The 15,713-nt window shown below is 46.9% G+C and overlaps 1 protein-coding gene across 1 annotated transcript; it reads left to right on the top strand.

Annotated features, from left to right (window-relative positions):
- The first annotated feature begins 903 nt into the window (after nt 1–903).
- RAB29 (RAB29, member RAS oncogene family) lies at nt 904–15,713 on the top strand. Its single transcript, XM_041422519.1, has 5 exons — nt 904–1,034; nt 3,041–3,112; nt 5,949–6,130; nt 8,547–8,668; nt 15,701–15,713. The coding sequence occupies exons 1-5, from the start codon at nt 914–916 to the stop codon at nt 15,711–15,713; spliced, it is 510 nt and encodes a 169-aa protein (XP_041278453.1). The 5' UTR covers nt 904–913.

Raw genomic sequence — 15,713 nt, 5'->3', positions numbered from 1 at the left:
CGGGTCCTGGCAGCTCCTGGGGGCTCCCAGCAGGAATCCAGGTGCTGGTTCAGGATCCAGGCCCTGCTGCCACGTGGCCTCTGCCTGTTCCTGCTGATTTCATGGAACAAAAGGGTTCTGCCCCTTCTGGGGTGCAGAAAAACCCCTGGAGTTGCAGGAATTGGTGTTTCCTGCAGGGCTGTGCCCCCAGAGCAGAATCCCAAAACGCCAGCCTCGGGTTTGGGGAGCAGCCCCCCAGCCCTGCTGGCTTCTCACACTGGGGTGAATATTGGGGTGAATATTGGGGTGGGCCGGGACTTCTCCTGCTCTCCTGGGCCTGGGGGGTTCTGTTGGCATTTCCTCGTTGGAAAAGGGAGCAGGAGGTGCAGGAAGAAGCAGCTGGGCTTTAAGACCTTGGAGAAATCCCAGCAATAAGGGAGCCTTGTTTAAAAATTAAAATCTGATGGGAGAGGTGTTTGCACATTGTGGGGTGCAGGGAGCATGGGCTGGGGTTCAGGGCTGTCTGGGGCAGGGGAGAGTGGGGATGGGGGTGCAGGGGGCTGGATCTGGGGATACAGAGGATGTGCAGGGCTGGATCTGGGGGCGCACAGAGCAGGGTCTGAGGGTGCACAGAGCAGGATTTGGGGGTGCACAGAGCAGGGTCTGGGGGTGCAGGATCAGGATCTGGGGGCGCACAGAGCAGGGTCTGGGGGTGCACAGAGCAGGGTCTGGGGGTGCAGGATCAGGATTTGGGGGCGCACACAGCAGGATCTGGGGGCGCACACAGCAGGATCTGCTCCCAGGGGGATGTGCCGGGCTGGCTCCGGCGGAAGGCAGCGAACTACAGCTCCCGGCAGCCCCGGGAGGCTGCGGCGCTGCCCCGGCTGAGCCGCACATGACCGAGCGGGGCCGGGCCGGGCCGGGCCGGGCCGGGATGGGGCAGGATCGGATGTTCAAGGTGCTGGTGGTGGGGGACGCCACGGTGGGCAAGACCTCGCTGGTGCAGCGCTACGCCAACGACAGCTTCAACCGGCACTACAAATCCACCGTGGGGGGTGAGCCCGCCCTGGTACCGGGGCTACCGTGGGGTACCAGGAGATTACCGAGGGGTTCTCGGGGGCTACCCGGGGGTTACCGGGAAGTTCTCGGGTGTTACCGGAGATTACCGGGGGGTTCGCTGGTGGTTGGTTACCGGGGGGTTAATCGGGGGTACCGGGGGGTTCCGGGGGTTATCGTGAGTTCTTGGAGGTTACCGGAGGGGCGTTCCCGGGGGTACCGGGGATTCTCGGGGCGTACCGGGGGTTACCGGGGGGTTCGCTGGGGATTACCGGGGAGTACCGGGGGGTTAATCGGGGGGTACCGGGGGGTTACCGAGGGATTGCCGGAGTTCTCGGGGCGTACCGAGGGTTACCGGGGGGTTCGCTGGGGGTTCTCGGGGGGTACCGGGGGTTACCGGGGAGTTCCGGGGGTTATCGGGAGTTCTTGGGGTTTACCCGGAGGGGAGATTCTCGGGGGTTCGCTGGGGGTTACTGGGGGTTCCCGGGGGGTACCGGTGGTTACCGGGGGGTTACTGGGGGGTTACCTGGGGGTTCCGGGGTTCTCTTGGGTTTTTGGGGGTTACTGAGGGGTTCCCGGGGGGCTCTCCGTGGTTTCCAGGGGTTCCCCGGCGGTTCCCAGCGGTTCCCGGGGGTTCCCAGGCTCCAGCACCGTGCCCATCCCGGTGCCCGTCCCCAGCCCGCACTGCGCCCCTCGTCCCGGGGGACTCCCCCCTCTCCCCCGTCCACCCCGGGCAATGGGGTTGGGAGTTTGGGGTGTGAACAGCCACGCACCGTCGGTGGTTTGTGGGGTATTCACTGCCAGAGCCTGTTCCCTGAGCCCCCGGGGATCCTGTCCCTCTGCCAGGCTCGTTTGGGGTGCCCCTGCCCCTTGGAATAGCCACCCCAAATAGCCATCCAGCTGCAGGATGGACAGGCTGAGGTTATGGGCTCAGATCATCCCACTAAAACCATCAGCAGCGCTGGTTTGGCGTTAACTGAACAGCCCTGAGCCCCCAGGAGCTTCTTCTTGACTCATTTGGGGTGCCCCATCCTTCTCCCACCCCCTGGAATAGCCACCCCGGGAGCTGTAAGATGGATAGGCTGAGGTTCCAGGCTCAGCTTATGCAGTAAAACCAGCAGCCACACTGGTTTGGCATTAACTGGACAGCCCTGAGCCCCCAGGAGCTTCTTGACTCATTTGGGGTGTCCCATCCTTCTCCCACGCCCTGGAATAGCCACCCCGGGAGCTGCAAAATGGATAATCTGAGGTTATAGGGTCAGCTCATCCCAGTAAAACCATCAGCAGCGCTGGTTTGGCTTTAGTTAAACAGCCTGGCCTCCCTGCTGAGGGGTCAGCAGCTCTTGGGAAGCTCTGGGAGGAGGGAATGGGGCTGAGCAGGATTTTGGGTCTTTGTGTGAATGAATAACCTGGAAGGAGCAGGAGCTGCCAAGGCTTTACCCAGGAAATCTCCCCAAGGACCCAAAACTGGGGGTGTTGAGCACAGCTGTTTAAATCTTCTTATTCCTGACCTGAGAGGGGATGGATCAGAGGTGAAAACTGGAGAGGCACAGAGCTCTGGGCTGTGCCCTGGTCTCTGCCTGCAGCAAATGCTGCAGGCTGGTTCCTGGGACTTTTCTTTTTGTATTTTGTTCCTGGTTTTGGTCACTTCCAGCCCAGCTAGGTCTGAATGCCAGGTTGAAACCCTGACACATCAGGATGTGAGAACAGCACAGGGCTTCCCCTTTTGACTCACTGGTGGCAGCAAATGTGGGGTGATTCAGCTTGGAAGGGACCTCAGGGCTCCTCTGACCCCATAAACAGGGACACCTTTCCCTGTGCCAGGTTGCTCCAAGCCCCATCCAGCCTGGAACTGTGCTTGGCTGGTGACCCAGGTGCAGGATTTGGGGTGGCCCCGTGGCTGGGCTGGGGCTCTGGCAGGTGGGGAGAGGCTGTGCAGGAGCAGCCCCGAGGTGCAGAATGGCCCTGAGCAGCTTTCCTTCCTGCTGTTTTGGGAATTCTCCAGTGGATTTTGCCCTGAAGGTGGTTCAGTGGTCGGAGTCGGAGACGGTTCGGCTGCAGCTCTGGGACATTGCAGGTATTTGGAAGGGTTTCTAATGTTCTCAATGTTTTGGCCTTTTTTGCCTTTCCCTTCCCTTCCCTTCCCTTCCCTTCCCTTCCCTTCCCCGTTCTTTCCCCTTTCATATTCCTTTATCTTCCTTTTCCTTCTCCTCCAAAAATAAATCCCAGGTGCCTGTGGGTTCCAGGGGCAGGACTGCTCTGCTTTGCTGCCTCCAGCCTGCTGTAGTAATTTAAATATTTAATTAAAAATCCACCTGTGAGGAATGCACACAGCAATTCCTGCTGGGCCTTTTGCCTCTGTTCCAGAGCCAGAGCAGAGGGAGTGTGGAACTGGCTGGATATGAGACTGCTCAGCTCTTTTTTTTGGGTTAAAATCCAAATTTCTGGCACGGGACACACTCTGAGGGACAGAATTATAAAAGCTGGAGTGGAACAAGTAGCTCCTGTCTCAGGAGCAGGAAAGAACAACAAACCATAATAAAAATAGGCAGTGAAAAGGAAATTTCCTCTCTCAGAAGCAGGAAAGGAAAACAAACCAGTGAAAATATGAAGAAAAAAAAAAGGCTCCAGGAATGAATTTCCCAAATTCCCTGGCACCAGGAGAGCTCTGGGCAGCAGCATCTCTAAAATGGCCCCTCTGGATGTGGAGCAGGGAGGAAAGCAGGGCTGTGGTTTCCTCTGGGCTGCCTGGGATCCTTAAAATGGCATCAGGAAGGAGAAGTTGGCAGAGTGAGCCACGCAGCAAGAGGCTGCTTTGGCTTCTGGCCCCAAAAAGGAGCTGGAGGCAGAGCTGGCACTGTGCCCGTGTGGTGCCCAGGTGGCCCCAGGGCTCCGGGTCACCTGGGGAGGATGCAGATATTGGGGCTGTCCCTGGAGGTGTCACAGAGCCCCGGGGCACCCTGGCACCCTGTGCCCGCTGGGGGTCTTTGGTCCCTTTAACCCAAACAGACTTGGTGTGTGTTTTCTGTGTTTCTCTGTGGGTTTGTGTGGGTTTTGTGTGTTTCTCTGTGGGTTTGTGTGTGTTTTTCTGTGTTTCTCTGTATATTTTATGTGTTTTTCTATGGGTTTTGTGTGTTTCTCGGTGTATTTTATGTGTTTCTTAATGGGTTTTGTGTGTTTCTCTATTTATGTGTTTCTCTATGGGTTTTGTGTGTTTCTCTGTGGGTTTGTGTGTATTTTGTGTGTTTCTCTCTGTATTTTATATGTTTCTCTATGGGTTTATATGGCTTTTGTGTGTTTCTGTGTGGGGTTTATGTGTTTTTTGTGTGTGTGTTTCTCTGTGAGTTTGTATGGTTTTTGTGGGTTTTTGTATACCTGTATTTTATATGTTTCTCTATGGGTTTATATGGCTTTTGTGTGTTTCTGTGTGGGTTTTATGTGTTTTTTGTGTGTTTGTTTCTGTGTGGATTTGTATGGGTTTTGTGTGTTTCCCTGTGGGTTTGTGTGTATTTAGTGTGTTTGTGTGTTTCTCTGTGAGTTTGTATGGTTTTTGTGGGTTTTTGTATACTTCTCTGTGGGTTTGTATGGTTTTTGTGTGTTTTTGTATGCTTCTCTGTGGGTTTGTATGGTTTTTCTGTGTATTTTGTTTTTCTGTGGTATTTGTGTATTTCTGTGTTTCTCCATGGGTTTATGTGGTTTTTGTATGTTTCTCTGTGTGTTTGTATGGTTTTTGTGGGTTTTTGTATACTTCTCTGTGGGTTTGTATGGTTTTTCTGTGTATTTTGTGTGTTTCTCCATGGGTTTATATGTATGGTTTTTGTATGTTTCTCTGTGTGTTTTTGTGTGTTTCTTGTGTGGATTTTGTGTTTCTCTGTGTGTTTGTGTGGTTTTTGTGTGTTTATCTGTGTGTTTGTGTGCTTCTCTGTGGGGTTTTGTGTGTATTTTGTGTGCTTCTCTGAGTTTCTTTATGGGTTTGTATGGTTTTTGTGTGTTTTAGAGTATTTCTCTGTGCGTTTGTACAGTTTTTGTGTGTTTCTCTATGTGTTTGTGTGCTTCTCTGTGGGGGTTTGTGTGTATTTTGTGTGCTTCTCTGAGTTTCTTTATGGGTTTGTGTGGTTTTTGTGTGTTTCTCTATGTGTTTGTGTGCTTCTCTGTGGGGTTTTGTGTGTATTTTGTGTTTCTCTGAGTTTGTTTGTGGGTTTGTATGGTTTTTGTGTGTTTTAGTGTATTTCTCTGTGCGTTTGTACAGTTTTTGTGTGTTTCTCTGTGGGTTGGTATGGTTTTTGTGTGTTTTTGTGTGTTTCTCTGTGGGTTTGCACAGTTTTTGTGTGTTTCTCTGTGGGTTTGCATGGTTTTTGTGTCTTTTTGTGTGTTTCTCTGTGGGTTTGTACAGTTTTTGTGTGTTTCTCTGTGGGTTTGTATGGTTCTTGTGTGTTTTTGTGTGTTTCTCTGTGGGTTTGCACAGTTTTTGTGTGTTTCTCTGTGGGTTTGCATGGTTTTTGTGTCTTTTTGTGTGTTTCTCTGTGGGCTTGCACAGTTTTTGTGTGTTTCTCTGTGTGTTTATGTGTTTCTCTGTGGGTTTGTATGGTTTTTGTTGTTCCCTGTGGGTTTGTGCAGTTTTTGTGTGTTTCTCTGAGGGTTGGTATGGTTTTTGTGTGTTTTTGTGTGTTTCTCTGTGGATCTATATCGGTTTTTTTGTATTTTTTGTATTTCTCCTTGTGTTTTTCTTGATTCTGTGACCTGACCCCTACCCAGCCCAGCGACCCCTGCCCATCACACACCCCAAATCCCCCCTCTAACCACAAATCCCTACAGCCAGCTGCAAACCCAACCCCTAAACACCCAACCCACCTGCACCAACCCCAAAACACCAACTCTGGCTGGGTTTTTCCCTCTGCTTTTTGACCCCGAAGGGCAGGAACGCTTCACCTCCATGACCCGGCTGTACTACAGGGAGGCCTCAGCCTGTGTCATCATGTTTGATGTCACCAACGCCAGCACCTTCAGCAACAGCCACAAGTGGAAGCAGGACCTGGACAGCAAGCTGGTGCTGCCAGACGGGAGCGCCGTGCCCTGCCTGCTGCTGGCCAACAAGGTGGGCAGCGTGCCCGGCCGGGCTGGGGGCTCCTCTGCGGGTTTGGGGGGTTCTGTGGGGGGCTTTGTGTGTTTTGTGCGGTTCTCTGTGGGTTTGTGTGTGGTTCTCTGTGGGTTTCTGTGGTTTTTGTGTGTTTCTCTGTGTGTTTGCGTGTTTTTTGTGTGGTTCTCTGTGGGTTTGTGTGGTTTTTGTGTGGTTCTCTGTGGGTTTTTGTGTTTCTCTGTGGATTTCTATGGTTTTTGTGTGTTTCTCTGTGGGTTTCTGTGGGTTTTGTGTGTTTCTCTGTGGGTTTCTGTGGGTTTGTGGGTTTGTCTGTGGGTTTTTGTGGGTTTCTATGGTTTTTGTGTGTTTCACTCTGGGTTTCTGTGTTTTTTGTGTGGTTCTCTGTGGGTTTTTGTGTTTTTTGTGTGGTTCTCTGTGGGTTTGTGTGGTTTTTGTGTGTCTCTCTCTGGGTTTGTGTGTTTTTTGTGTGGTTCTCTCTGGGTTTCTATGGTGTTTGTGTGTTTCTCTCTGGGTTTGTGCGTTTTTTGTGTGTTTCTCTCTGGGTTTGTGTGTTTTTTGTGTGGTTCTCTGTGGGTCTGTGTGTGGTTCTCTGTGTGTTTGTGTGTTTCTCTGTGGGTTTGTGTGGTTTTTGTGTGTTTTTCTGTGGGTTTGTGTGGTTTTTGTGTGGTTCTCTGTGGGTTTGTGTGTGTTTCTCTGTGTGTTTGTGTGTTTCTCTGCGGGTTTCTATGGTTTTTGTGCATTTCTCTGTGAGTTTCTGTGGTTTTTGTGTGTTTCTCTGTGGGTTTGTGTGTTTTTTGTGTGGTTCTCTGTGTGTTTGTGTGTTTTTGTGTGTATTTGTTTGGTTTCTCTGGGTTTGTATGTTTTTTGTGTATTTCTCTGTGTGTTTGTGTGTTTCTCTGTGGGTTTCTGTGGTTTTTGTGTGTTTCTCTGTGGGTTTCTATGTTTTCTCTGTGTGTTTGTGTGTTTCTGTGTGTGTGTGTCTGTGTGTATTCTCTGTGTTTCTCTGTGTGTTTTGTGTGTTTGTGTTTTTGTGGCTTTTTGTGTGTTTCTGTATGTGTTTTGTGGTTCTCAGTGGGCTTGTATGGTTTTTGTGTGTTTCTCTATGGGTTCGTTTTTGTGTGTTTCTCCGTGGGTTTTTGTGTGGCTCTCTGTGTGTTTGTGTGTTTATCTGTGTGTTTTTGTGTGTAGTTTATGGGTTTCTCTGGATTTGTATGTTTTTTGTGTGTTTCTCTGTGGGTTTCTACGTTTCTTTTTGTGCGTGTTTCTCTGTGTTTCTGTGTGTGTTCCTCGGTGTTTCTCTGTAGGTTTGTATGGTTTCTGTGGGTTTCTTGGTGTTTCTCTGTGTATTTGTGTGTTCTGGGTGGGGTTTTGTGTGTTTTTTGTGTGTTTCTCTGTGGGTTTCTATGCTTTTTGTATATTTCTCCGTGGGTTTGTATGCTTTTTGTGTGTTTGTTTTGTGGGTTTGGAGTGCCCACCCCTGGAGGTGTCACCTGGAGGTGTCCCTGCGTGCTCAGGGTGGGGATGTTCACAGCCTGGACTCGATGATCCCACAGGAATTTTCCCTCCTCATGACCCTGGGATTCTGTTTTGAGACAACAACTTTGCCTCAAAGGATCAGGGACACCTGGAGAGCTCCGGGCCAGGCTCTGTCCATCCCCTTGGCATCTGTGCCACCGTGGTGCCACCTCTGTGCCACCTCCGCTGGCTGCTGGGCACATTTGGGATGAGGGAAAGCTTGGGAGCTCCATCCCAGGCGTGCTTGGCTGAGGTGTGTCAGTGCCTGAGATAGCAGATCAAGAAATTGCTGCTTGCAACACCCCGGTGAGAGCCTTGCCCCGAGATCTGGGAGGGCTGAGCTGCTTCCCACAGCCACGGAATGGCTCTCCCAGCTGCAAAATTGGGGAGAAAATCCACCCTGGGAGGGTGGGGAGGCCCTGGCACTGATGATCCAAAGAATTCCTGGCTGCCCCATCCCTGGCAGTGCCCCAGGCCAGGTTGGAGCAGCCTGGGATGGAGAAAAGTGTGGAGCTGCTGGTTCCTTCCAACCTAAATATTCCATGATTCCCTGTGCTGGTTTGGATGGGGCATTGGGAATAAACCCTTCCCTGGAATTCCTGGAGAATCCCCATCCCTGGCAGTGCTCCAGGCCAGGTTTGAGCAGCCTGGGATGGAGAAAAGTGTGGAGCTGCTGATTCCTTCCAACCCAAATATTCCAGGATTCCCTGTGCTGGTTTGAATGGGGCATTGGGAATAAACCCTTCCCTGGAATTCCCAGAGAATCCCCATCCCTGGCCAGGCTGGAGCAGCCTGGCACAGCGGAAATGTCCCTGCCTTTGGGTGATTTCAAGGTCTCCCTCCAGCCAAGCCCACCCTGGCCTTCAGTGCCCTCAGACGCGCCGTTTCTGCCCCGCAGTGTGACCTCTCCCCGTGGGCCGTGAGCAGGGACGAGATCGATCGCTTCAGCAAGGAAAACGGATTTTCAGGATGGGTGGAGACGTCTGTGAAGGAGAACAAGAACATCCACGAGGCCATGAGGTGGGAGCTGTGTGCCAGGGGTCATTCCCTGCCCGGGGAGTGGAGCTGCCCCTGCCCCGGCACTGCCCGGGCCTCTTGGGTTTGTGGGGTTTTGTGTGTTCCTGTGTGGGTTTGTGGGGTTTTGTGCTTTTCTGTGTGTGTTTTTGTGTGTTCCTGTGGTTTTGTGTGTTTCTGTGTGTGTTTTTGTGTGTTCCTGTGGTTTTGTGCGTTTCTGTGTGGGTTTTTGTGTGTTCCTGTGGTTTTGTGTGTTTCTCTGTGTGTTTTTGTGTGTTCCTGTGGTTTTGTGTGTTTCTGTGTGTGTTTTTGTGTGTTCCTGTGTGGGTTTGTATGGTTTTTGTGTGTTTCTCTGTGTGTTTTTTATGTATTTCTCTGTGTGTTTCTGTGTGGGTTTGTGTGTGGTTTGTGTGTTTCTCTGTGTTTTTGTGTGTTTCTCTATGTGTTTGTGTGTTGGTGTATTTCTGTGTGTTTCTCTGTGGATTTGTGTGTGTTTTGTGTATTTCTCTGTGTGTTTTTGTGTGGGTTTGTGTGTTTCTCTGCGTTTCTCTGTGGGTCTGTGTGTGTTTTGTGTGTTTCTGTGTGGGTTTGTATGGTTTTTGTGTGTTTCTATGTGTCGGTTTGTATGTTTTTTATGTATTTCTCTGTGTGTTTTTGTGTGTTTCTGTGTGTGTTTTTGTGTGCTTCTCTGTGGGTTTGTATGGTTTTTGTGTGTTTCTCTATGTGTTTGTGTGTTTGTGTATTTTTGTGTGTTTCTGTATGGGTTTGTATGGTTTTGTATATTTCTCTGTGTGTTTCTGTGTGTTTGTGCGTGTTTTGTGTATTTCTCAGTGTGTTTTTGTGTGTTTCTGTGTAGATTTGTATGGTTCTTGTGTGTTTCTCAGTGTATTTGTGTGTTTCTCTGTGGGTTTTTGTGTGTTTCTCTGTGGGTTTGTATGTATTTCTCTGTGTGGTTTTTTGTGGTTTTGTGTGTTTCTCTATGTGTTTGTGTGTTTCTCTGGGAGTTTTTGTGTGTTTTTATGTGGGTTTCTATGGTTTTTGTATGTTTCTCTATGTGGTTTTTGTGTTTCTCTGTGTGTTTTTGTGCGTGTTTTGTGTGTTTCTCTGTGTGTTTTGTGTTTTTCTGTGTGTTTTGTGTGTTTCTCTGTGTATTTTTGTGTGTTTTTCTGTGTGTTTTTGTGTGTGGGCTGGGCAGGGCTGGAGCAGCCTGGCACAGTGGGAGGTGTCCCTGCCCTGTCCAGCTGCCAGTGCTGTCCCATTCCTTAACCTGATTTTTTTACTCATTTCCTGCACTTTATATCCTTCTGTGTGGGAAAATGCTCTTTTCTGGCTTAGAGATGGGGCAACTGAGAGGCATTTTATTAAAATAACTTTTATTTAAATCAAAATTTAAATAAAAATAATTAAATTAATATAACTTAAAATAAAAACATTTTTAAAAATTAAATACGATAAATTTAATTTAGATTAAATAAATATAATTTAAAATAATTCAAATTTTTTTTTTTATTTAAAAGTTTAAAAACTTTGATTCAAATAACCAAAAGGCTCCCAGTTGTTTATTTCCTGAGCCTTCGTGGGCTGCAGTCTCTGTGTCCAGGATGCTCCAGGCTCAGAGAAAGCCTCTTATTCCTCATTTGGGATATTCCTCATTTGGGATATTCCTCATTTGGAATATTCCTCATTTAGGAGTATTCCTCATTTGGGATATTCCTCATTTGGGATATTCCTCATTTGGGAATATTCCTCATTTGGCAGTGTTCCTCATTAGGAGTATTCCTCATTTGGGAATATTCCTCATTAGGAATATTCCTCATTTGGGAGTATTCCTCATTTGGGAGTATTCCTCATTTGGGAGTATTCCTCATTTGGGAATATTCCTCATTTGGAATATTCTTCATTTGGGAATGTTCCTCATTTGGGAGTGTTCCTCATTAGGAATATTCCTCATTTTCTCTGCTGCTCTGGTGGAGCACAATCCATGTCCAAGCAGTGCCTTGGATTATATTGAATTATATTTTTTTAAAATTCTGAGCACTTCCCCCTCTGGCAGTGCTGGCCCGGGCTGTCAGAGGGATTTTTTAACTTTCTGCACCTTTACCCCCTCCCTTTTGGGGACATTCCAGCAGTTTCCTCCCTCCCTGCTCTGGGGATTTGGGGATCCCTGCTGGATCTGTGTCCTGCAGGGACAGCAGTGCCCCAGAGCTGCTGGATGTGCATCAGCACTGTGGAATTCTGGGGTGAGCTGGGACCTGGAGCAGCACGACCCCCACTCCCCTGTGGAGCAGAGACCCCAAAATTTGGTCAGGAGCTGCCCCTGCCCTTCCTGGACCAGCACAATCCTCACAATTTGGGTTCTCCCTGTGGAGCAGAGACCCCAAAATTTGGTCAGGAACTGCTCCTGCCCTTCCTGGAGCAGCACAACCCTCACTTCCCTGTGGAGCAGGGATCCCGAAATTTGGTCAGGAACTGCTCCTGCCCTTCCTGGACCAGCACAATCCTCACAATTTGGGTGCTCCCTGTGGAGCAGAGACCCCAAAATTTGGTCAGGAATTGCTCTGCCCTTTCTGGACCAGCACAAACCTCAACCCTGTGGAGCAGGGATCCCAAAATTTGGTCAGGATTTTCTCCTGCCCTTCGTAGACTAGCACAATCCTCACTCCCCTGTGGGGCAGACACCCCAAAATTTGGTCAGGAACTGCTCCTGCCCTTCCTGGACCAGCACAATCCTCACTCCCCTGGGTTCTCCCTGTGGAGCAGACACCCCAAAATTTGATCAGGAGTTTCTCCTGCCCTTCTTGGACCAGCACAGCCCTCACTTCCCTGTGGAGCAGGGATCCCGAAATTTGGTCAGGAACTGCTCCTGCCCTTCCTGGACCAGCACAATCCTCACTATTTGTGTTCTCCCTGTGGAGCAGAGACCCCAAAATTTGGTCAGGAGTTTCTCCTGCCCTTCCTAGACCAGCACAAACCTCAACCCCTGTGGGGCAGAGACCCCAAAATTTTCAGGAACTGCTCTGCCCTTCCTGGACCAGCAGAAACCTCACAATTTGGGTTCTCACTGTGGAGCAGGGACCCCAAAATTTGATCAGGAGCTGCCCCTGCCCTTCCTGGACCAGCACAATCCTCACTATTTGTGTTCTCCCTGTGGAGCAGAGACCCCAAAATTTGGTCAGGATTTTCTCCTGCCCTTCCTAGACCAGCACAGCCCTCACTTCCCTGTGGAGCAGAGACCCCAAAATTTGATCAGGATTTTCTCCTGCCCTTTCTGAACCACAGCAAACCTCACTCCCCTGGGCTCTGCTTGTGGAGCAGAGACCCCAAAATTTGGTCAGGAGTTGCTGGGTCCTCCCTGAGCAGCAGAGACTCCAAAATTTGGTCAGGATTTTCTCCTGCCCTTCCTGGACCAGCACAATCCTCACTCTGTGCAGCAGAGACCCCAAAATTTGGTCAGGAATTGCTCTGTCCTTCCTGGAGCAGCACAATCCTCACTCCCCTGTGGAGCAGGGACCCCAAAATTTGGTCAGGATTTTCTGCTGCCCCTTTGTGGGCCAGGGTGAGGAGGGGGCTGTAAACCCCTTCTGTGGCCCCACAAAGGGCCCCTGGCACTTCTGGGCCAGCCCAAAGTGCTTTTGGCAAGTGCTGCTCAATTGCCTTCTGCATCCTCCTGCAGCCAGGAGGGAATTTTGGGGAGGAAACAGCTCCCTAAAAACCCCCCTGCTGTTTTAGTGAGCTGGGGAAGAGGGGGAGGAGGAGGGAAAAAGGAGTTTGTGGGATAAAAGGAAAGGAAGGAACCACTCCCCATTTCCCTGTGGTGCCTCTTTCCCCCAGTTATTGGTGGTGGAGAGCAGTTCTGGCCAAAAAATTGGTACAAATTGAGGAGAATTTTTAGGGAATTCACACTTTTCAGGGATTCAGTTTGTGGGTTTAATTCCCATTTCCCCCTGGTGCCACTTTCCCCCCTGCACATCCCAGGTCTGGGTGGTGGAGAGCAGTTCTGGCCTAAAAATTGGTACAAATTGAGGGAATTTTTAGGGAATTCACACTTTTCAGGGATGGAATTTTGTGGGTTTAATTCCCATTTTCCCTGTGGTGCCACTTTCCCCCAGATATTGGTGGTGGAGAGCAGTTCTGGCCTAAAATTCTGTACAAATTGAGGAGAATTTTTAGGGAATTCACACTTCAGGAATTCAGTTTGTGGGTTTAATTCCCATTTCCCCCTGGTGCCACTTTCCCCCCTGCACATCCCAGGTCTGGGTGGTGGAGAGCAGTTCTGGCCTAAAAATTGGTACAAATTGAGGGAATTTTTTAGGGAATTCACACTTCAGGAATGGAGTTTTGTGGGTTTAATTCCCATTTTCCCTGTGGTGCCACTTTCCCCCAGATATTGGTGGTGGAGAGCAGTTCTGGCCTAAAAATTGGTACAAATTGAGGGAATTTTTTAGGGAATTCACACTTCAGGAATGGAGTTTTGTGGGTTTAATTCCCATTTTCCCTCTGGTGCCACTTTCCCCAGTTATTGGTGGTGGAGAGCAGTTCTAGCCAAAAAAAATTGGTACAAATTGAGGGAATTTTTTAGGGAATTCACACTTCAGGAGTGGAGTTTTGTGGGTTTAATTCTGGATTTGCTCTTCCATGATTTTTTCATGGAACACAAATCACCCTGCTCACGTTTTGGGTTTAGATTTCAGAAAAAAAGCCTTCAATAATTGGGTTTTTTTTACCTCCTTAACTGGGAAACAGGACTGGAAATTGCTGTGTCCTGGTTCCTGCTGAATTAGGGAAATTTTTCCTCCTGCCTGTCTCACATAGAGGGATTTTACAGTTTTTACCTTCACTAAAAAAAATCTGAGTTTTCATTCTCTGGAGCTGAAAAGAATTTAAAACTAAACAGTGAGGGTCAAGAAATTTAGAATTATTTGTGCTGCACTTTTTAATGCAAAGCTGAAATACCAGGGCAAATATTGCCAAATTTGGGGTTATAGGTGCTTAAAAATACCATTTTCTGCACCCAGGGAGAACTGGTTTGCATCTAAATGGAAGTGCCTTGATGAATTTTACTTCATTGTCTTAAACAAAAAAAAAACCCAAAAAAACAAACAAACAAAAAAAAAAAAAAAAAAAAAAAAAAAAAAAAAAAAAAAAAAAAAAAAGGATTTTAATCCTACAAATATTTAATCCTATAAATATTTCTGGTTTTTTTTTAGAACACCAGAGAAGTGCCTGATTTTTTTAAGGAGCTGCCACGAAACCCCTTCAGATTCAGGTGTTATTTATTGATTTTTGTACTTGCACTGTTTCAGCCAAGAGCTCTCCTCAGAGCTGGAAAATCCAGGCTCAGAGCAGCTGAAAATTCCCAATTCCTGCTCCATCCAATGGAGCTCAAGCAGAGCTTGAAATGCCCCCAAATGACCCAAAAATTGGAATTTCTCCTATAAATCTGGCCAGATTTGTATCATCGGGATAAAACTGGACGTTTCTTTGGATAAAATCTTATTTTTAAACAAAAAAAAATGCAATTTTTTAAATCTATTTCACGGCATTTGTGTGCTGCCCTTGGGTTTCCAGTGCCCAGGTGTGCCTTGGGGAGGTTGTTTTTCCACATTTCCTGTTGGTTAACTTGTGAAAAAAAAGTCAAATAAAACCCCCAGGAGCTGCAGAAAAGGAAGAGTCGTTGCTTGAGCTGAGTGTGAACCCAAACCAGGCAGGAAAACGAATTCCCTGGGCAGCTCTGGGGGTTTGCAGAGATCTCCCCGTGCTTAAAAAACCCAAATAAACCCAAAAAAGTGCCCCTGGATTAAACCAGATTCTGGTGGGAGGAGCAGGGGAGGTGCCCAGCTGAAATAATTCTGGTTTTTAAACCCCAAAATTATGTTTAAATTCTAATTGAAATTATAATTTCAAAATTTAAATTAAAAATAAAAATAAATTATATTTTAAAAAATTTAAACCCAGAATCGCTAAAAAATTATTATAAAAATTGTAATTCTATTTTAAAAAATGAAACCCAGAATTATTAAAAATATTACTTAAATTATTATATTTGAAAATTTTTAAACCCAGAATTATTTTTTTAATTATTGTTTTTAAAATATTATTATATTAAAAAAATTTAACACCCACAATTATTTTTTACATTATTATTTTTAAATTATCATTATATTAAAAATTTTAAACCCAGAATTATTAAAAATTATTATTAAAAATTGTCATTATATTCTAAGATTTTTAAACCCAAAATTGTTGCTATTATTAAAATTACATTTAAAAATTTTAGACCCAGAATTATTAAAATTATTATTAAATTTATTATATTTAACATTTTAAAACCCAAAATTATTAATAATATTATTTTAAATTATTATTATATTTTAAAATTTTAAACCCCAGAATTATTTTTTTAAAATAATGGAAGGGGAAAGCCAAAAAATGGCTTCATTGAACTTTTGTTGATGCAGGTGGGTAAAAACCTGAATCTTCCAAATAGGAATCAGAAATTATCTTTATTCTCCTTCAGAATTTCCACTCCTGCCTCGTCAGGAATGAGGATATTGGGGAATTTTGGGGAAAAAAAGGAATTTCCTTTTCCCTGCGTTCACTCCGTGCCCTCTGTGTGACTCTGTTCCATTTCCTGCTCCTTTTTCCTTCCTGGAATTTCAATTTTTATCCCAAAACCCCAGGAATTTCCAGGTGTTTTTTGTGCCTTGGTGGCTGCACTTGGTTTCTTCACACAGCTGGAGAATTTTACTGCGGCCTCAATAAGTCAAAAATATCAAAATTCAGCTTTTATTTTGTTTTTTTTAAATTTTTTTTAATTGCTTTTATTTTTTTTTTAAGTTTTTTTTAATTTCTTGCTGTTTCACTGAAGTATTTCAGAGGCAGGGTCCTGACCAGTGTGAAATTCAGTATTATGGGTGTGTAAAGAGGAAAAAAAAATGGATTTTAATCCACACCAATATCACTGGGGCAGCATTGCAAGGGTTTGGAATAAAAATGGGGCATTGCTGGCTGGTGGTTGTTGTTCTGCTGTCTCAACAGTGCTGAAAATTGA

Source organism: Onychostruthus taczanowskii, unplaced genomic scaffold (assembly GCF_017590055.1).
Source record: "Onychostruthus taczanowskii isolate IOZ18803 unplaced genomic scaffold, ASM1759005v1 scaffold74, whole genome shotgun sequence".
NCBI classification, from domain to species: Eukaryota; Metazoa; Chordata; class Aves; order Passeriformes; family Passeridae; genus Onychostruthus; species Onychostruthus taczanowskii.
This window is presented reverse-complemented; position numbering and strand designations above follow the sequence as displayed.